Below are 23401 nucleotides of genomic sequence, written 5' to 3' on the forward strand. Positions count from 1 at the left end.
AAATACATTCCTTTTTATGCAAAAACAAGGTCTGGTTAAAACATTTTAACCAGAGGTGCAGTCTGGAGAGCATAAAATCAGCTTAAGATAAATTGAAACAGGGAAGATTCCTGAACCAAAAAAAGGTATTTTACACACACACATTATTCTAATGTGGTTTGGAATCAGATGCTTTCTAATATATTTGTTCACTTTAGTGTTACTATTATTGGTTTTTCCCCTCAGCCTCCAACTTTCTCTAAGACATGCATCTTGCCAAATTCAGAATCACCTACATGAATATTTTTCATAACTATAACTGCTCAGATTGAGAAGAGAATATTTTATAACTATGGTTTTGAGTATTCCTATGGAATGAACCACACTGGTTTATTCTGAGGAATCTCTCTCTTTGTATAATGTACGTGTCATAGTACTTGTTTGATTAATTGAGGGCTGCTGTGGACAGACAGATCAATCTGTCTTCTTTTATTAGCACTGTGATTTTAAAAATCAACACATTAAATTGATGGATTTGATAACATCTTGATCTTAGAGTTTTAAGCACTTATATATTTAATCTTAACAATTCAGCTATATATGATTATCCAGAAATTGATATTTTTCTTTCTAAGTCTTTTCCCAGTCACACTTATCTTTTTTTAAACCATGGACGTTAACTTAGCCTATTTAAAATAATTCTTTACTGGAAAGCAATCCAAGAAAAGGGCCATAAGTCCTTGACAAAGCATACTTTCAATGATTTTTAACCTGAGGTGATTGAAAGAATATCTTTTAATTTCTAAAGGTATAAAGTATTTTTAATAGTCTTACTGTGGTATAATTGACATATAATAAAGTACACATATTTAAAGTATACAATTTGATAAGTTTCGACAAATGTATGCATCTATGAATACCATCACCAAAATCAAGATAATAAATGTATACATCACCCCACCCCAAATTCTCTCATTACCCTTTTAATCCTGCCGTTCCACCCCTCCTCTTGTCTCCTGCCCCTATCCCTCAGGCAATCACTGAAATACCTTCTGTCACTAAATATTACTTTGCATTTTCTAGAACCTTATATAAACAGGATATAAATTTATTCCAGTATGGGAATACTACTCTACTCAAAATGCTCCATTTTGTCTGGCTTCTTTCACTCTGTATAATTATTTCAAGATTCATCCACGTTGTGGCATGTGCCAATAGCTCATTCTTTTTTTATTGCTAAATTACCACTTCATTGTATGGATATACAACAATTTGTTTATCCATTCACCAACTGATGACATTTGGGTTGTTTCCAGTTTTGTCCTATTACAAATAATGTTGCTGTGAACATTTATGTACAGGATTTTGAGTAAATACAAGTTTTCATTTCTCCTAAGAGTGGAACGGCTTATTAGATTGGTTTGCATTTACCTTAAGAGACTGCCACACTGTTCTCCAAAGTGGTTGTATCATTTCACATCTCTACTGGCAGTGAATGAGAGTTCCAGTTCTTCTACATCCTTGTCAATATTTGATATAGTCAGGCTTTTTAATTTTAAATATTTTAATACGTGTGTGGTGATTTTAATTTGTATTTCCCTAATGACTAATAACACTAAGCATCTTTGCATGTCCTTATTTACTTTCTTTATATTTTCTTTGATGAAGTATCCATTCAAATCTGTTGCCCATTTTTTAAGAGTATTGTTTCTTTTATTATTAAATTCTCAGTATTCTCTATATATTCTGGATTGAAATTCTTTATCAGATATATGATTTCCAAATAATGTTTACCTAGCCTATGACTTGTCTTTTCACTAACAGTGTCTTTCAAAAAGCAGAAGTTTAAGTATTATGAAATCCAACATACCAATTCTCTTTTTATGGATTATGCTTTTGGTGTCTTATCTAAGAAATCTTTGCAGAACCCAAGGTCACAAAGATTTTCTCCTATGTTTTCTTCTGGAAGCTTTATAGGTTTAGGTCTCATATTTAGGTCTAGGATCCATTTCGATTTAAATTTTTGTGCATGGTATAAGGTTCAAGTACTTCTAAATCTTGTGTCATATGTCATTATTTTTGTCTATTTGCTATTTCTAATCTTAATGGATTTTGGTCAGAAAACACATTATACATGGTCATGCATGTAAAAATTTTATGTGTATATCAAAAGAATGTGTATTTTCTGTTTGAGTATAAAATTATATAATTGTCAATTAGATTAAGTTTGTTAATTGGCTTTTTAAATGCTTTACATGCTTTTATTTACTTGGTCTGCTGTCTTCTGAATAAAGTATGGCTAAATTCTTCTACTAATTATGGATCAGTTGACTTTTTCTTACATTTCTTACATTTTTCTTAGTTTTAGAATTATGCAGTTAAATATGTTAAGGTCAATACTCAGTTATTTTAGTATACCAATATAAAATATCATTATTCCCATTTACGTTCTTTGCTTTGAATTTCATTTCATCTGATACTAATATTGCTTCCAGTACTTTCTTTTCAATGGCCTTTTTTTAGGGTATCTTTTATATTCCTTTATTTTTACGTTACTGCATCTTTTTATTGTAGAAGCGTCTCTCATCATCAGATACAGCTGAATATTTTATACTCAGTGTTTTTATGCCACCCATATTATAAATGGGGAATTTAATCTATTTACAGTTATTGCAATTACTAATGTACATATAGATGTTTTCTATTTATCATAACTTTTTTATTTTTTAAAATTATTTATTTATTTATTTATTTATGGCTGTGTTGGGTCTTCGTTTCTGTGTGAGGGCTTTCTCCAGTTGCGGCAAGTGGGGGCCACTCCTCATCGCGGTGCGCGGGCCTCTCACTATCGCGGCCTCTCCTGTTGCGGAGCACAGGCTCCAGACGCGCAGGCTCAGTAATTGTGGCTCACGGGCCTAGTTGCTCCGCGGCATGTGGGATCTCCCCAGACCAGGGCTCGAACCCATGTCCCTTGCAGTAGCAGGCAGACTCTCAACCACTGTGCCACCAGGGAAGCCCTAGCATAACTTTTTGTTCATTATTTTGTTTTGTTATTTTTTTTCCCCATTCTTGCATTTTGCTGAATTTATCAAATCTTCTTTGCTTTCTCTCCTTGGAGTGAATTTATTTCGTAAATTAAAAAAGAAAGTTCTCATGAAAAAAATACACACAATACTAAAAAGCAACAATTCTACTGGAACCCAGTAAACTCTCACTCCACTCTCTAACATAACTTATTATATTAGTTGAATATGTAAACTTTCAGACATTTAAAAAACGTATTTATGTATATACCATCCTTTTATTGTTAGAGTGTTAATTTTTAATTAATTTTTAAAGATAAAAATTTTAAAAAGATGTATATATATATATATATACAGATTGCCAACAAACACATGAAAGGATGCTCAACATCACTAATCATTAGAGAAATGCAAATCAAAACTACAATGAGGTATCACCTCACACCAGTCAGAATGGCCATCATCAAAAAATCTACAAACAATAAATGCTGGAGAGGGTGTGGAGAAAAGGGAACCCTCTTGCACTGTTGGTGGAAATGTAAATTGATAGAGCCACTATGGAGAACAGTATGGAGTCTCCTTAAAAAACTAAAAATAGAACTACCATACGACCCAGCAATCCCACTACTGGGCATATACCCTGAGAAAACCATAATTCAGAAAGAGTCATGTACCACAATGCTCACTGCAGCTCTATTTACAATAGCCAGGACATGGAAGCAACCTAAGTGTCCATCGACAGATGAATGGATAAAGATGTGGCACATATATACAATGGAATATTACTTCGCCATAAAAAGAAATGAAATTGAGTTACTTGTAGTGAGGTGGATGGACCTAGAGCCTGTCATACAGAATGAAGTCAGAAAAAGAAAAACAAATACCATATGCTAACACATATATATAGAATCTAAAAAAAAAAAAATGGTTCTGAAGAACCTAGGGGCAGAACAGGAGTAAAGACACAGACGTAGAGAATGGACTTGAGGACACGGCGGGGGGGGGGAGGGTAAGCTGGGACAAATTGCAAGAGTGGCATGGACTTATATATATATAAAAAAAAAAGTGTGAGATGGGTGTATATATATATACAGCCCCTTCAATAAGTGGTCCTGGGAAAACTGGACAGCTACATGTAAAGGAATGAAATTAGAACACTCCCTAACACCATACACAAAAATAAACTCAAAATGGATTAAAGACCTAAATGTAAGGCCAGACACTATAAAACTCTTAGAGGAAAACATAGGCAGAACACTCTATGGCATAAATCACAGCAAGATCCTTTTTGACCCACCTCCTAGAGAAATGGAAATAAAAACAAAAATAAACAAATAGGACCTAAAGATATATAATTTTAAATTAATGTTAAAAATATATATTTAAACTTCAATTTTTCTTTTGTTAATTATAATCTTACTCTAAATACCATAAAGAATATACTTTAATGGTTTTTTCTCTTTACCTAACTCTGCCATCTCCCATGCTGAAATCAGAAATAATGCTATTTTATTATGTGTGTTTCTATGATGACAATGAATGGTTTCTCCTTCACAGTATGTCTAGGTATGGGTCTTTTCTTGGCACTCAGAGGGCTCACTAAATCTCAGTTCTCTTTTTCATATTAGAGGCTCTTTTTCTATTGTTTTTTAAATTATTTTATTCTCCAGTTTCTCTTTACTCTCCTTTTAGAGCTCATGCTTCATAGAGAGATGTTGGAACTTCTGTAACTATTCCCTTTGTCTCTTAAATTTTCTTTCATACTTACAAAGTATTCCTTTGAGAAGGCATTCTGAGGACATTCCCTTGCTCAGTCCTTAGTTTCACTAATTTACATATGAGTTATATCAACTGCCATTTTCATTTTAAATTTTTAAGTTAAATTTTAATTTCCCATGTTCTGTGTTACATTCTTTGTCATAAATATAAAACATTCCTCCATCTCTCTGAATGTCCTCTTCTGATCACTCTGTTACCTCTAGATCCTTGGACATCTTTTCTTCTGACTTTTGATTGGGTGTCTTTCTTTCATGGTGTTGGTTTTCCTCATACTGTGGTGTGTCATGATTATATCCTCATCCTTTGTTTGAAAATCTGTTTGCCAGCTCTTTTGTTTACCATTGCCTGTTTCCAGTGATTAACAGGGACAGACAAGTGGCTTGTCTCCCTTGTGTGTGGGCTTTCTAACCCACCTGGCAGTCAGTACATTACTGGAGCACTGCCCTGCCTGAGTCTAGCACCCACACTCAAGGATTTAGTTTGTGGGTAAACACAGCTGCTATCCACTACCTAACACAAGAAGAAAAGAAAAATAAAGGCATAGCTCCAAATGTAAAGCCCCAATTAATAACTTTGATAAGCTCCCTGATTAATAATCCTGATGAATTCCCCTTCTATTTCATGTTTCCATTGTCTGTACCTCAAGCTTTATCTTGCTTTCCTTTTTCTATTATAGATTTAAATCTATCTTTGTAATAGATTTATTATTGTTTGTTTTCTGATATTATTGTCATTTCATGAGATTTTGGCAAGGGAGGGAGAATAGACACAGTAAAAAAATCAACCTTCAATTCTCAATCATAAGAGCTTCCCGTAACTGTGTTAAAAATAATAATTAACTTTATATGGTAAGTTCTTCACATTATTACCTCTCACAACAATGCCATAAATATCAGTAAATTTCAAGATTAAAATGATCAAGCATCATCAATAGAGTCTTTAGACAATACTTTGGATCTTAAAAAATTAAAAACCACAAATTTGTGACACCTCAAAAACAAATCTAACCAGTTCTATTTCATCTGGCTCCAGCGTACGTCAGAGAATCAATCCAGTCTGATAAGTGATGAATAGCTACAAACATATTACCTCTTCAACAATTGTCAAGTTGCTATTCCAATTATAGGAACATAGTAAAGCTATTTAATTTTTCTGAGAACTTCCGTAATTGTTATGGCCAACATCACTCTCCCATGAAAATACCCAAAGAATTGGGCTCAGAGGAGTGAGTGAGTGAGTGAGTGAGTGTGTGTGTGTGTGTGTGTGTGTGTGTAGGGCGGGGTTGTATGGCAGAGCAGAAATTGTATCCTCAGGGCCCAGCATGTAGTTAGTATTCATTAACTATTCACTGAAATGAATTCAGCAACAACAACAAAACATTTTGCCTCTGAAGCATCTAACGTTACTCTAGCATCTTGGGGCACAATTTGGCAAATTTCCCTCCAGCTTAGAACTATGGATATATTTTATATAACATACAACAAACCTTTAAGACTATGTTGTGCTTTTCAGTTCTTCATAACTTTACAGTCTAGTATGGTAAATACCAGTATTGAGTACACGATTCAACTAGGATCATATAGAAAGGACAAAGAAGACATAACAGGGGGAAAGACAGCCTAGGAACAGATGGGACAAAAGTCAAAGAGGTGACAGTAGGCTTGGTTTATGCTAGGACAAGACTGAACCAAGCCCACTGCCACCTCCATGACTTTCATCTCTTCTGTACCTTTCCCTAGACTTTGTGTGATGTCTTGTCCTTTCTGTATGATCCTAACTGCATGTTGTACTGTTATAGTACTTCCCATACCAGACTATAGTGCTTCTCGAAGTAAAGACCACAGTCATAGCAACTTTGTTAAGTCAGTATTAGTTGTTATTTTATGGATGTTGGGTCTGCCTCACACTACCCACGCAAAAAGAAAACTTTGAGATTTATTAAAATGCCTACTGTACAAAATAAAACTAAAGAATTGACAAAGTCAGGGATAAAGGAAAATAGAGGAAATAATCCTTTATAGTCCTGTACAGTTGTTAGAGACTGCCTCTATGGTTCCCAGAGGTTGATGCGAAGTAGATACTGTAAGTTTTTATATAAAAAATAAACTAGTTATGCTATACCAAAGAGGAGAACAGCTATCAGCATCTTCAGCTGCTAGAAAAGAAAGCAGCAATGGAGAAGTTAAATGCCTTGCCCAATGTCCCCTGGCTTGTTTTTTAGAGGAAAATACTAGTCTCTTGACTTCCAGGGCTGTTGCTGCAATATCACACTGAAACCAAATACACAGTGAAAATTAGTTGCTATTATGGCAACCCCTGGGAGAAACAGAAATACCTATTCCCCTGTGAGGGATAAGAAGTTAAGCTAAGAACCCAACACAAATGTTCTGTGAGGAAGCTGGGCAGAGTGAGAAGACATGAAATGACCTGATTGCCCCTAAAGAGGAAACAGTGGTGAGGCAACAACCTCAGAGGCACATGAGAACCCTACTGCCAGGGGTTGGGAGGTTTAAAAGTCTGGGACACTAGTTTCTAGAACGTTCTATATACACACAGAGTCTTATAAAGCAAATCGTTAAGTGCTATACTAAACTATGACTGGGAAGACAGATTTTAAAAAATTTCCTAGGGCACTTCTCCAGAAGAAAACAAAAATTAAGGTCAGGTCTACATCAGCCAGTAACAGATTTCTGGGCCCCTAGATTCACTTATTTGGCTCTGTTGACTGTTTGGCTCAGTTTTCCCTTAGCAAGTGTAAAAAACGCTTGAACACCACCACCCTGGGATCCTGTTCAACCAATTCAGATAGCTGTGGCCTTTTAACTCACATCCAAGTGACTTGGCTTTATACCAATATCATTTCCCCTAGTAAAGCCTAAGCCTAAGTGAGAAAGTACACAGCTCAGAGAGCCAGGAGTTAACTGGCTGTCCCCATTCCAGAAAGGTCTGGTTCTTTTCCTAGATAAGGAAACAATACTATATCAAGATGTTTCGATCATTCAATATTACATATTACACTGGATCCACAACTATAAAAAAAGAGTTAGTGGGAATACCACTGTCTATTCTTAAAGCATCTCTTCTGAGGTGCTTTAGGCAACTGAACTTTTCTTTTCCAGCCCAATCCCTTGGGAAATAAATAGTGATGATTTATTAAAACTTACATTTTACAGATAAGAAAACAACAACAAGAAGTTCAAATGCAGAGGGGGACAGAGTGTCTTGAGGCTACAGTCTACTTGCTGAACCACATTTTTTCCTTATAATTATACAACAGATACAGAACATGCACATTTACTTGTATGTAGCTGACTGTCACTCAGCTCAAAGCACGGTCCTAAGGTATTCTGTGGACCTGGCCGCACTTGGGCCCCCCCTCTGTGCTGCCATGTTCCTTTGCCAGGGTCATGGTTTCTTGCCTCTTTTCCCATAGAAACCCACGTGGAGATGTCTAAAACAGTTTTCGAATGGCAAGTTGCTTTCTCCTACACCAGCAAAGAATGTAGGCAATTCCACTTGTCCCTTACAGCAATGTGGCCACAATAACCTCTTCAAGTCTGTCTGCTTATACTCATTCTTTTTCTAATATACAACCAATATATTGGTTTATATTGTCGTGTTTCCTCCTCTGTCTTTGTTGTATAGCATGACCTTCAGAGCCAGTGAGTACATTAAATTCATAGGTATTTAGCTGCATTATTTTTTTAATAGGAGGCAGTAGTGGCCATATAGAGGGAATAATCATAATATACAAAGGACAGTGAGAATGTATCAGATAAAAATTAAAGAGCTATTATTCCCTCCAAAGTAAGTTTTAATAAAAGATTCTGAAGGAAGAAAACTTTATTTTGGCAAAAGACATCAAACGGCTTGGGTACAAAAAACAGGAATTACAAGAAGCAGGCAGCAGTGCCCCCTGGGCTGCCTGTTAAGAAGTCTGCCCTGTACAGTTTCTGGAGAAATTAAGAAATGCAAATAACCTGGACAGATTAACAGCACCCGAAGATAACTAGCAGCATACAAAGAAACAGCACCTTTCACTATGAGGAGGCGTATTCCTCCAGGCAAACAAAGAAACAGGACAGAGTCAACATCTGTTTCATATAACAGCTTGGCTGCTGAAAGAAGCAACCTTTAAAAAATGGCTTAGCTGACAATCCTTAAAAATCATTCAGTCACTATTGCATGGGCTGAAGTAAATGGGTAAATGAACACAACTTGCACTTTCCATACGACCCTCACCTCCTTCCTCTAAAGAAAAGAAAAGAAAGTGCAAACAAAAATCCTCATGAACTTCCCTTTTGATTGACAACTAGCAGCAATGAATACTGAAGTGTCAAAGACAGCTAAGTGCTTTTTAACATTTCTTTGCTTCCCCAAAGTCAACTGGGAAGACAAGACTGCCAAAGAGTATATTGGGTGGGGATGGTGACCAGGATAGGGGGTGGGGAAACAATTCAGACATAACTCCTTAGCATATTAAGGGAAGAAAACAAGTCATTTGGCCAAACCAACCATGGTTCCAGAAGTCAGTTCGAGAAAGAAAAAGGAACATGATGATGTCTGGATGCCTATCAATAAGTGGTAACAAACGAAACGTGTTAAGAAATGAAATTTTCCTCTCTGGATTCTATCAATTTGTAAATGAAATTTCAAAATCAAGAGAGAGCCACCTATGAATGCATAAAAATCTGTTCGTAGATTTAAGAACTGGACGTTTCTAAGACGAAAAATTATCAGAGCTGTGATGTCACTGCAGTGTGACCACTGCTTCCGACTCAGTTAAATGCCAGATGCTTCACTTACCTTAGTAATGTGGTTAAAATACATAAGCCAAACAGAATGAAAGCAATTAAGAGGTACTATGACAGACAAGAGATTTTTCAGGTGGAATCTGAAAACAGAAAGAAAGGTGATTAGGTGGAAAGGGACAAAAACATTTACTACTAACACACATGTAGTGCCAAAAAATATGCTGGGCAGCTACCCAAGACCCCAACGAGGTGAGGTCCCTTCCCAGTGACTTTTCAGGTTAAATAGGTATAATGCAATGAAGGAAAAGATCACCTTGTCTACGAGGGAGGGAGGCATGACCACAAAAAGAAAAAGCAATCAATATGTGATCTGTGTTGTTTTCAGAGACCTTGGGGAAAAAAGGCTTTATTGAAAGGTGTTTTTGAGGGGTATGAGGGAGTGAGGATATAATTATAATAAAAGCAAAATCTTCCAAAAATGTTAGCTATGGGCCAAGTGGTCTCTAAGTACTTGACCTACGTTGACTAATTTAGTCCTCACAAGGATTATATGATGTAGGGACTATTATTACTACATTTTACAGATAAGGAAACAGAGATACAGGAAAGTAGACTTGCCTGGAAGCATGCAGGATGACTGGGCTTTGAAACAAGTCACCAGGAGGAAGGAAAATCCTTCGAAAGATTAATCTGCCTATCCAGCATCCTGCTCGGTGTCTTGCACAACATCGCGAAAAATAAAAATAATAGAGCAAGACGAGCAGAGTAATTAATTAAAGTTAAAAGAGAAAGGATTTAGATTAGTTTCAAACACACACCAAAAAAAACCTTTCCAAATTCAAGAATATGCAGGGAAAAAAAAAAGTTCATTGAGCGATACTACAGAATGTCCTTCGTCAGGATGGAAACTAACACTCAGCCTTGCTGGATGCTATTAAAAATAAATCCCTTCAAGTATGGAAGGGATTAAGCTAGAAATTCGTTTTAGGCCTATAAGAAGTCATATTTGGCTTTAATCAAGGAGAGAAGTTAAGTAGACGTCAAGAGTCTCCCCTTGTGTCCATTAGCCAGTCTATTCAGGGACTATGCTTGTCTTAACAGTATAACCACCACCATTTTCTAGAACTCAGCCTGAGCATATAATATGTACTCAGTAAATATTTGTTGACTGACTGAATTAGAAAAAATAAAAAGAATATCAAAATGACATGTTTATGGAAGAGTCTGTAAGTTTTGGAAACTATCTAGAATAAGGTAAGACTCTGCTTCAGAAGGCAGTCTTGAAGAAATCAGAAGAGGGAAGCACTGGAGTGCTGAGGGCACTGGAGTCAGACCATAACTGAAGAAGAGTTTGACTTGAAAGACTTCTAAATAAGAACCTACTGAATAGGGGCTTCCCTGGTGGCTCATTGGTTAAGCATCGGCCTGCCAATGCAGGGGACACGGGTTCGAGCCCTGGTCTGGGAAGATCCCACATGCCGCGGAGCAACTAAGCCCGTGCGCCACAACTACTGAGGCTGCACTCTAGAGCAGGCGAGCCACAACTGTTGAGCCCGCGAGCCACAACTACTGAAGCCTGCACGCCACAACTACTGAAGCCCGCGCACCTAGAGCCCGTGCTCCGCAACAAGAGAAGCCACCGCAATGAGCAGCCCGCACACTGCAAGGAAGAGTAGCTCCACACAACTAGAGAAAGCCCGCGCGCAGCAACAAAGACCCAATGCAGCCAAAAAAAAAAAAAAAAAAGAACCTACTGTATAGCACAGGGAACTCTACTCAATACTCTGTAATGATCTATATGGGAATAGAATCTAAGAAGGAATCGATGTATGCATATGTATAACTGATTCACTTTGCTGTACAGCAGAAACTAACATAAGATTATAAATCAACTGTACTCCAATAAAAATTAATTTAAAAATAAAAATAATAAAAAAAAAAGAAAGACCTCTAAATAAAGGAGTAAGACAGAAAACGAATGATAAAAGCGGCGGCCATAATAAGGGATGACGTCCTAGAATTTTTCAGCAGAGAGCAAGAGGTTCATGTTTAATCAGTATAGTGTTAATGAAAATAATGGAAACATGTGAAGACTTCAAATTGTTCTTATAATAATGATAAAAGCATCAGCAGACAACACACGGGAGCACTTCCCTTGTGCTGGGCGCTAGGTAAAATGCTTTATGTATAGAGTATGCTGATTAAGCGCAAGCACTCAGATCAACTTCCACACCTCCTCCAAATAACTTTGATCAAGCCACTTGATCTGTGTCTAGGTGTCCTGTGTCTCATTATCTGTGAGATAATAATAGCATCTATTCTCTAGGCATGAAGTTGCAAAGATTAAATGAGAATGTGTGGGGAGAGAGAATACAAGAAATTTTAGAGTTCTAATTTCACATAAAGACAGGAGTAATCGGTACAGCCTGATGAGTATGACAGGTAAGCTGCGGAGAGCAAGTCATTCTCAAAACAGTGAAAACAGGACTCACCCATCATATCACTGAGCTGGACTAACTATATCTCTCTTTGTGTCATCCCTTACTTTATTCTTACTTGCCCCTTAATTTCATCATTTTCAAAAATTAATTTCAAATATTTCTTTTCATGCATGTCTCCATCCCTGAACCATGAGTGCCTTGAAGACAGGGGATGTGTTTTAAATATCATTTATTTCCAGCCCCTAGAATCATGCTTGACACACAAATAATTGTGCTAGAATGACTGCATGAACAACAGGAAAAGACCATATGAGAAAACTGATGTGAACGAGATGTATAGCCATTTTTAGGAGGAAGATATAAGAAATACCCTCATAGAAGAGAAATTTGATAAGAACATAGAATTATTTCTATATATACATAACACAAATTATGTAGTACATATATACAAACACACAAACATCTAACAGTGTGTGTGCAAACACAGTTTGTTATTAAGATCTACCAAAAGTGACTTGCATTTAATTTAACTCCATTAGTCACTGTTATTTCATTCGAAACCATTTCTTCTTACTAGATAAGGAACACAAGTTCATGCCTCTTCCTATTTTGAAGAAGTGAGAAATGTAACTTAAGGTTGATAAGGGGGTGATGGAAAGTCTTGGAACCATCTGAAAGGGGTAAAGAAGGAATTAGAAGGGAGGAACAGGGGCCGTGCCAATCTTGGGAATTAACCCTAGGATAAGCAGAACTTTCTGAGCATTCTGCACTTCAGCACAGTTCGGGCCCTTAGTATCTGCCTACCTTTATACCTATCTTCTTGAGTTTCTCCCTTGATTTCATAGTTTTCCCCTGGATTGACAACCTGATTGAACTCTGATTAACCTGTCTTCTGAGTTAACTCTCTACTGGTAAATAGCTGTTTCACATCTTCACACACTGATCTTAAAATTCTCAACTCTTTCCTCTTGAACTTAGAAATTCTTGGGTCAAGCAACCTCCTCTCAAACAATTTGATTTTAGGAGGTCATAATTCTCCCTAAATGCCACATATCTTATATTGGGACGAGCCTCTTGGTATGTAAGATTTACTCTAAATCCTAGGAAAGCTATACTCTCTGTCTGTTAGTCTACTTTTCATGCATTCTTGGGTGAGACTTGACTTAGGGCCCAGTCCTACCCCATGCAGAGTAGGTCCTCAAAAAATATTTGTTGGATAAAGGAATTAGTGAGTAAAAAGTCAAGGATTGAACTCCCTCCACTGCTTGCCTCTGAGCACACAACACAGGATACACAATTAGATTCTACTCAGAAAATCACCTTCTCCTTGAGACAGTCTCTCAACTGAAAACAGCTATTAAACTTCAGGGGAAGAAGAATCTGTGCTTAAGCTAGGAATTTGCTCTTCATTACCACCCGCCAAACACCACACATCACTAGCCTGAAACTAATGTATAGGTCCCAATCCCTGAAGCTCTATCTTATACCTACATCTCTCAACTATTACATCACAGAAGAGGCACAAACTAAAGCATTTCCACCAAACTCTATGGTATCCTCTCCATTGTAATTTCCATTTCAACAATTGCCAGGGTACACACAGTTCTTTCAGCAAAATTAAACCTTGCCTGGGAACAGACAGATTCCCACCTTATACACCCCGTCCTCTAATTTGATCTTTTGAATTGTACTGATTTTCAATGGCACAGAGTCAAGGTTATAAATTCCGCTTTTTAAAAATTGTCCAGATACATCCATTATTTATATCATCCAACTAAGCATCAATAATAAACACCTTATCAATTAATCAACAGTTTTGTATACCTGGAGGGTATTCAATAAAAACTTTGCATCTAGCCTAGTAATAATACAATTACTAAGTATCAACCATATTCAAAAATAATAGAATTCTCAAACTATTCATTTTGATTCCATGGATGTTTACACTATGTCCTCTGAAGCCACAAAGTAATATTAAAATATTCAATCTAAAAGAAGAGTCTTAAAATTTTTGCATAGAAAAATTATTCTATTACAAGAACATTCACGTTTTATAATTTTTGCAGTCAAAATGACAAAGCCAACATCAAAGAAAAACCAGAATTTATCAACCATGGTTCATTTTAAATATTAATGCTGTAAAAGTCAAAGGTAGCTATAAAACAGACTGACAGAAGGATACTTGTTCTGGATATAGCTCTTTAAAACACATACCTGAAAAGATCAGCCAATATATCATTAGATAAAAATAAGAAGGCATCAAACACTATTATGATGGCAGAAGGTTTGTGTCAATTTCATCAATCTAAAAATAGGTCACAGAATGAGCTTAAAAAAAAAAAAACAGGGTAAGGTCAATATCACAAAGTGATTAAAGAGATGGAAGAGAACTTTCTTCTAAGTCATTAAACTCACCAATATTATACTGAACTCCAGAGCACTTACCATTTTCCTGTGGCATTAGAGAATTTAGTAGGTTCACTGAATTGACTGATTTCTTTGTTAACCTATTTACATGGGTTAAGACCCTGACTGACATAAAACACAACCAAAAAAAAAAACCTCAGACAGAGAGTGTAATGAAAGACTGAGTGATGTATAGTTTGGGGTGCAGCCTAGCCAATAAATGTGCTTGACCAGCAAAGAACCTATTGGCAAAGATTTATTATGGGAACAAATACATTCTAAAAAGATCCGATACAATAAAACCTGCAGTATGAATACAAACTACTCTAAAATACAGTTCTTTGCCCTGTATAACATATAGCTTATTTTTTATGATTATATTAAAACTCTCTTCATTTTGTTCATTGAAGAATAAATTTCATTAGCTAAGTAAAACCGAAGAGTACAGTGTATGAAATGGCATTAGTAGTGTAGTTCTTTAATCCACACAAAAGAAAACAAAGTTTATGCTACTTAGAACTCTTCAACTACCTTTAAAATATATATAAAGAAAAGGAAATACTTCAAGGAAATGTATTATCAAGAGAAAAGGTAAAAATGAATCACCTCTGAGAAGAATACATCATCATTATGTTTTAATTATATGTAACACATTAATATGAACTTAGTAAAAGCTAGAGCCAGACATAGAAGTGATCTTAAATGATATACCTCCAAGTTCTTTTACATTCAAGATGGCATTCTGGAATGGCACTGCTTTTATACTAAAACCTACAATTAGAAAACAGAAAACAAAGAATTAGCAACTTAAGTTTTAAAAATGTATAAAATGCTCAAATGCTCTTTTTTAGGCAGATTAAGAGTTATTTTTCATAGCTCATATTTACACCAGAAACACATAATTTCCAAGATAAACGGTTAACCCAGTATTATCTTCTACCATTTTGCAAAAGTTGTATGTTACAGCAAAATATAACCCTCTTCTTCAAATTATTGCCTCATTCTTTAATACATAATGCCACTTTGTAAATTTTATCAGTTGCGAGAAAGACACTTGGAAGTATAGAGAAACTTCAAAGAAAATATTAAATCTATCAGGACCTTTGCATCTAATTCCTAAGGTTAATCTTCCCTCACATATAATTTAGCAACCCTAGAGACTAAGGTATCAAAATTATAACCATCTTATATTGAATTACATAGTATTTATGTTAGTGTTTTCTTTCAAGGACGTGGTTAAAGTCATACATAAATTTTTCTTAAAAGTATAATCATAATTACCCATTTATGCATTTTATAATGCATGTAATAAATGACTTCTATTATAAAAGTATATTCAGAGTATAGTACTATGATTAATTCTGTATTTAGGACTTAATTATCATCATCTAAGTCAATCAATTCAGGTGTGACATATGTGAGAGTGCATTTACCTATACACAGACACACACACAAATATATACACTAAATATTTCTGAAATGATCCACAAGAAACTGGAACATGTAATGACTCTTGGTAGAACTGGGTATCTGGAGGTCTTAAATAGAAGGGAGTTTCTTTTGTTTCACTTGAATACTTTGCATATAAAGGTACTTCTTTTTCAATTAAAAGCTCTACTATTATTAATAGTTAATTTATTCAGTAATTTCCGAGCACCCAATCAATTTAAGGTTTTAAGCATTATTTGATATGTACAATTACAAGATAAATAAGACACGGTCCCCTTTTTAAGAAATTATCAACAGGGTGAAAGGGAAAACATACAAATACTTTCACTGAAGCAAGTTATGATGGGTGCCTAGAAAGGTAAAAGGATATAAAATACAATGTGTATAAGAACAATTCTTTTACATGGTTTTGCTTTACTTTATTAAAAAACACGTTAAAATGTGCCTTATTCTACTCCAGCCTATTATTACCACTCCTCTGTTGTATACTGTCCCAGAGCTTTAAGATTTTATATATTACCTTCTACTTAAGGCAGTGAATATCATGTAATGGTTAAAAAGTGACTTTGGAGTCAGACAGAACTAGGTTTTAATAAGCTCTATGACTGTGGGCAACTTACCAGCCTTGGCTTTCATTGTCTGTAAACTGGGAATGATAGTATCTATGTCACAAAGTTGTTATGAGGATGCGATAATGCATGTGTTATCTTTATCACAGTGCCTGGTACAAATAAGCACAAAATATAAGACTGCCGATGTTATATTTCAATGGATGCCATGTTGTTGATGATTTAATCATTACGTACACATATCTTCTGCCTGCCTGAATATATTACAGACTCAAGACAGAAATGATGGTGCTCATTTATTAATCTAAGTATTTAGTTGGAGCCATAAATGTTATCACTGAATGAAAAGTACCGTTGTTGGAGCGATGGAAGTGTAAACTGTTGAAATTTGTTGTACAGAACGTAAATGTTCATTGGGCTCTCTGAGAACCTTCCAAAACATACCCTTCCTATGTGGGTTTAATACAGACTGACACAGTGGGCGTAGCCCTATGATTAACGGTGCATGCAGTCACTGAATCTTAGTAAAGTAGCAGGAGGAGTAGGAGGCAGCTTCATGTGGCTGACATACTGGCCTATACCTGGGTCTGCAGGAAAGCCTCTCCAGGTGTCTGGCCTCTGGGAAATTACGGAAACTCAGTGCCAATCACAATACTCCTGCTGGCACTGAAATTCGCCCACAGGAGACTTGGATGCTTGACTGTATCTACCTACCTCACAGGGGTGTTACATGGATTAAAAGGCAATGATTGTGAAATCCTGAAAACGGAAACGCTATGTAAGTGCTAAACAGTCTATTAGTGGTTAGGTTCAGGACAACCCAAGTATGGATTTTCCAGAGAAATGGGACAAACCCCAACTTTGAAAAAGAAATAGTTATGGAGCACATCAGCAATATTTCATCTGCTTTGATTCTTAAAAGCTGACAATATGCAGGCACCCAGAGGGAAGAAATGTCTTTCTGGAAATTACCACACCCATATGCAAAATACGACTTTTGAAATTTATTGATCTAACAGGCAGATTACATGACGGTTCCCATTTTGAATCCTTACACAGACTTCATAATAAATTGACTACAAAAATGTCCTCCAATGTTCACTCTAAGCAAAGTAACCTAGCAATGTTATTTATAGGCATATAAATGTTCCTGCAGAATACTCATAAATGTTTTCTCTTCACACAGAACATGTGTGGCTAGATTTATACTGCAAAGGTATATGCAGTCTTCCACTTTGCTGTCTTTGTATTATTTTTACAATATAGCTGTGGTAATTAATGTTCAGAGGATGAAGCCTAGATAATCAGTCCAGAAAATAAGAGAATGTACTATTCATGGAAGAGAAACAATATTTTTCTATTTTAGTCATTCTAACTGTTTGCAAGGATTAAAAAGACTTAAAATGTAAAGACACATTTTCAGTTCACCAGAAGGGCAATCAAGAAGGGCAACCATCAGATCAATTGTATTTTATTCCTTTACATTGAGTTGGATGAGGTCAAGAAGGGGAATTAATATTTAGTAGGGCTACAAAGGTCAATCCATCAAAATACCTTTCTCAAAGGGTTGCTTTGAGGAATGAAAATCACTGGATTGCATGGGCTCTACAGTAAGAATGTCTGGGTTCAAATTCTGGCTCTACCATTTTTAACTGTCTGACTCTGAGCAAGTTACTTAATTCCTCTGTGCCTCAGTTTCCTCAGCTGTAAATGAAAACAGACCGTAATCAGTGCTATAAAGTGTTTTGTTTTTAAATAAATAAAACTAAAAATTCAGAATACTAATGGTCATCAAATAATCACTGAATGCTTTCTCCCAATCAGAATCATGTGTGGCCTCAAATTCAGATATATTATGAAAGCAGTGGTAAAAATAAGAGTTGCTGAAGAAGCAATCAAAACAAACATTTACTGAGGACTTCTATAGACTAAATATTTGTGGTCCTCCTTAACACTTCTTTCCCTTTCAATCAATCAACCAATTCCCAAAGCCTTTCAATTTCACCTGCTAAATAGTTCTCAAAAATGCCTACCTCTCTTCATCCTCACAGCACAACTGTGGTCAAGCCACCACCGTCACCACGTGGTGAGCCTCCAAACTAAACTCTGCATCTATTACTGGCCTCCTCAATCATCCCCACACATTAGCAGAAGTGATTTCCTGAAATGCACTTCTGTTTACATCATTCCCCTACTTAAAAGGGTCTGATACCTTCTCACTACTCAAGGTATAGTTTGAAACACCTAACAAGGCCCTACCTGATCTGGTTCCTCTTTCCTTCCCTAGGCTTATTTTGTACCATTTCCCCCTCATTTATATTCTTCAGTTCCTAAAACAAGCCATGTTCATTACATCTCAGGGCCTTTGCACCTACTGCTCCAAAAGTGTGTGTTCTTTGCCCTTCTGGCAAACTCTTTATCCTTCAGGTGGTATTAGAACTTCACTTTGTCAGGCAGGCCTTCTCTGGTGTTCCTGAAATAGATTGATTTTTTTGGATCTGTGTGCTTGGGGCACTCAGCACTTCTCCTACATGACTTTCACAGTTCTAATTACATATCAGTTTATTTACTTGTTTTATGTTTGTTCCCCGGCTAGACTGCAAGGATTCGTAATAGAGATACAGTGTACAGTGCATCTTGTATGCCAGTGCTTGGTCATAATAGGATCTCAATATTTGTTTAAAGATCTGTGCTAAGGGTTTATATTTAGTCAGCCCTCCATATCCAAGGGTTCTGCATCCACATATTCAACCAAACAGATCAAAAATATTTGGGAAAAAAATTTCCAGAAAATTCCAAGAAGCAAAACTTGAATTTGCTGTGCCCAGGCCATTTACATTGTATTTACATTGTATTAGGTATTATTGGTAATCTAGAGATGATTTGAAACATATGGGAGGATGTGTGTAGGTTACATGCAAATACTGTATTTTTATATAAAGGACTTGAGCATCCTCAAATTTTGGTATCCGTTGCAGGGGGAGGTGGTCACCAGTCCCCCTCATATACCAAGCGACGACTGTATTTTAGCTGTTACGACAATCCTTAACTTAATGAATAACTACTGTTCCAGGAAGCAAGTGAAGTCTAGAAGGGTTAAGTACCTGGCCAAAACTACTAAATGCTGTATTTAAAACCTGAACTCAGGTCTCATCACCTGAGTCCACCAGAGCTCCACACTATAGCACCTCTTCCACATCCCAACAAGATGATGGATTCAAAATTTCCAATTTTGAACCTAAATAACAGTGGAGCTGATTGGAAAAAATACACACATACCTAATAATCCCACTAATTACTTTCCCTCCTATTTATAAATAATCCAACACAAGGAATCTATTTTGATTCTTGTGTTCTCAGGTCTATACTACATTGCCTTATTAACGGAATAAAAGTAATAGTATGAGTTTAGAGAGTACTTTTTTAAAGACGTTATTAATAAAACCAGGAACTCAGGAGGGGAGGGAAAATGTCCAACTGACTCAGCCATGACAGTGCGCTTGCTCTGTTGCTTCTTCGAAAAAATAAGCATCCTCCGATGCTCTTTGCAGGAAGTCAGTGAGCTGATGGAACAAGAGCACTGTCCTAGAAACCCTATCACAGCTCTTAGACTTCTTACCAGCCACTTTTTTCTTGACTTTGAATCCCTCATCTGCAAAATGAGTGGACTAGATTAGCTTTCTAAAGTTTCCTCTAATGTTAGGATTCCATTATTTATATTGTAACAACTGAGTCAACCATCAATGGCCTCCAGTATTTGGCTGAAGGCCTCAGGGGTAGGTCTCCCGACTCCATTCAAACAATTTGATGGCTGAAGCCTAAGTTACGTAGTCATTTTTTCCTGGCCTATTTAAGCTACATTAGTAAGACTGAAACCTCCCCTAAGATTTAACCCCACAAATTTTAATAAATATATGACTTAGTAACTCTTTGGGGAAATAATTGTTTGCATAGACATTCAGTTTTTGTCTTTTAGTCCTTAAATCCAAAAAAGCCTGTGATACAAGGGAGATGGATTTGAAATTTTTTATGCGGGGAAAGCATTACTGGAATCGTAACAAAATTAGGTTTCAGAGGGAGGTTAGTCTATTTTTATTCATTGTGTGGAACACATGACAATTTCGCTTGGACCTACAGACCAACCTCCCCCCTTCCCCTGCAACACATACACAAGTCTGCACACATGTACACAGGTACTCGCTGTGTGCTTCTGACATCCCTGGGTCACTCTAAGAACTGCTAAAGGGAAAGACATTCCACAGATCTGGTGGCCTTGACTTGGACCAAGGACGTGATTTATGCGGTAGTTTTGTGATGTTTGGACAATGGTCTAGCGAAATTCTTCTAAATATCATTTCAACATCATAAAAGGAAACTTAATCTACCAGCATTTATAAAACACAATTCTTTAGCAGATACCAAATCTGACTTTCTAACTTATTTCTTCTTAACGTGTATGCAGCTAATACTAAAGTTATTAAAATGTCTGATTCAAATTTTCATAAACTTTTCTGTATTTCTTTCAAATTACCATAATTGTTTTCTATTTTAACTGACCGACATATCACTTGACAAATTTTCAAACATAGTAATATATATCCCTAGAAGAGATTTTTCAACCTTTTTCAATTCCAAGTGTTCAGTTTTCTCTAGATTGTTCTCTATGTTACAATATATTATCCTAAACCTTTAGACTCTATTCCTCTGGTTTAAAAAGAAAAAAAGTGAATATTGTGTAATCTACAGGTTAACAATCCCTTTTATCAACAAATTCTTTGGGCACATACAGTCAAGGAATTCACTCTGGGCAAAATTCACTTTTGTTTCTAGACCAAGGTGTAAGCTACTCAATTTTTTTCCTCTATCAGCAAGACCTGCTCTTTTCAGGATTTCTTGGCCCTTTGAGTTTTGAAAATTTAAGTATCTTTTAAAAATTATGTCAAAGTAAAAGACTGCTGAAGTTAACAATCCAATAAAGTTTGGATTCCCTTTTCCTCTGAAGAAAAGGCTGACATTCTTGCCTTGCTGAAATGGATAGACATACCCTTCTTGTGTCATGTTTTCATTTCAAGAAACTAATTTTCAGTCTATCTTTTCAACTGTTCCAAACTCTTCCAACAAATATTTCATTTTAATTGGCTTTATATAATCAAAACGTTATAAAATAGAGAAATAATTTAAGAGAATAAAATTTCACACATAATTCGACCATACCAACAAAGCCCATAGTTATTTTTTACGGGTTTTTTTCCCCCATTTTTGATTCAAAAGCATAGTTTCGCAAGGTTTAATTTTCAAAATGAATGTAAATTTAATTTTCCTTTACAGAAGATTGTATGTGTTTTCCAATATATGATCATTTCAACTGATGTACCACGAGTTAATTAACAAACTCCCTTGATGTAGGACATTTAAATTACTTTAAAGTTTTAGTTATACAAAATGTTGCAAGGAATCAGTTTGTTCATACAGTTTCTTTGAAATTACACACTTAATGTAAATTCTTAGTGACACGCTTATTAGGCCAAGGGATGTAAATATTTTGGTAACCTTTAATTTATATGAATAACTTCTTTCAAAAAAAAAAAACGGACAACACACATTTTGGTAAATTTAGGTATAAAATTAACATTTTCTTATTTATTTTCTAGTAAAGTTGAACTTCTGGTAAAGCCAAACCTTTCCATTTATTTGTTTGCCATTAATTCTTTTCTTGAATACCTCTTTGTGGACTTAGCTTAATTAATCAATTAGATTCTAGATACTACTTGTGAATGTGACTGAATTCTCTAAATGGGACTGTCATAAACTCTTATCTGTAATATCTGATAGAAATACTTCTCAACAGCATTGCTTTTACTTATATTTGTCATCTTAATCTTAGCTTTCCAGTCTTTCTAAACTTTTATATAGTTAGCTCCCTTGCTCCTTCACTTTGTACATTATTCTCCATAGGACCTCCTTCAGCTATTCTCCCGTCCTCACATTGAATGTTCACATGCACATGTGGCTTTCTGACCTCCTCGTTTCTTCTAGTTACTTTTTCTTGCCATTGGGTTTTGTCATTTATTTTAGGAACTTCCTTCTACCTCCTTTGTTCTTCTTCAGCTGCATACATACACAACAAAAAGGAGCCAGCAGTTGAGTTTGAACAGGCCGGCAATGTCTATCTGGAACTCTGGTGAGGAATGGGTTTTGTGGGTCCACTGATAACTAAAATCAGCCTGCTTGGTTCTCCTCTGCCTCCACCCCTCCTCTGTCACCAGTAATTAGTTTCTCCAACCTCTTGCTCACCTTCATTAGCTACAATAAACATACAGACTCAACCAACAAGCATCTACCCCTTCTCTTCTCTTTGCACCTCATGCCCAACTCTGCCCTGCCTTTATCCTTGCAGAGCCCTCTCAATGAATCACAGGGAACCTCACCTTTGTTAAGAAAAGTTTTCTCTAGCCTCCAACATTTTCTTACATGCTTTTCCTTCCTTCTTATACTAGCAAACAGAGCTTTCCTTCCCTCATCAGGGTCAGCCAGGACAAGCTTTGCTTCCTTATAATGTTTTTACCGCTTTACCATACTCACCTCTTAATAACTTCCCAGCTAAAGTTGTGACACCTGTTTCTGTGTCGACCTTTGCATTTCCATCTACCAACTTTCAGGGCATTTGCTTATCTATCTGAATGAATTCAACACATTTGTCCACCGCTCTATCTGCTTCTACTCTTATAGACAACATTCTCCAAACTAATGATCAAAGCTATCCTCCAAATTTTCAAATCTCCAAAATGATCAGCTCTAAATTCACATTAGCCATCACTAATTTGTTGGTATAAAGTTGTAGATCCCATCAAATTTTCTACATAGATGATCCTGTCATCAGTAAACCAAGAAAGTTTTACTTATTCCTTTCCAATCTGGAAGCCTTTTATTTCTTTTTCTTGCCTGATGCACTGGCCAGAATCTTTACTACAATGTTGAACATTGTTGAGAAGTGGTGAGAA

General features: G+C 36.1%; 1 protein-coding gene across 1 annotated transcript in view; it reads right to left on the minus strand.

Moving 5' to 3' along the window:
* ARL15 (ARF like GTPase 15) overlaps nt 1-23401 on the minus strand; it is a 416961-nt gene that overhangs the window by 242648 nt on the left and 150912 nt on the right. Inside the window, exon 3 of the mRNA XM_068535336.1 lies at nt 15094-15153. Coding sequence (XP_068391437.1) covers nt 15094-15153 — 60 coding nt within the window. The remainder of the gene's footprint in view (nt 1-15093; nt 15154-23401) is intronic.

Source organism: Eschrichtius robustus, chromosome 2, assembly GCF_028021215.1.
Source record: "Eschrichtius robustus isolate mEscRob2 chromosome 2, mEscRob2.pri, whole genome shotgun sequence".
NCBI classification, from domain to species: domain Eukaryota; kingdom Metazoa; phylum Chordata; class Mammalia; order Artiodactyla; family Eschrichtiidae; genus Eschrichtius; species Eschrichtius robustus.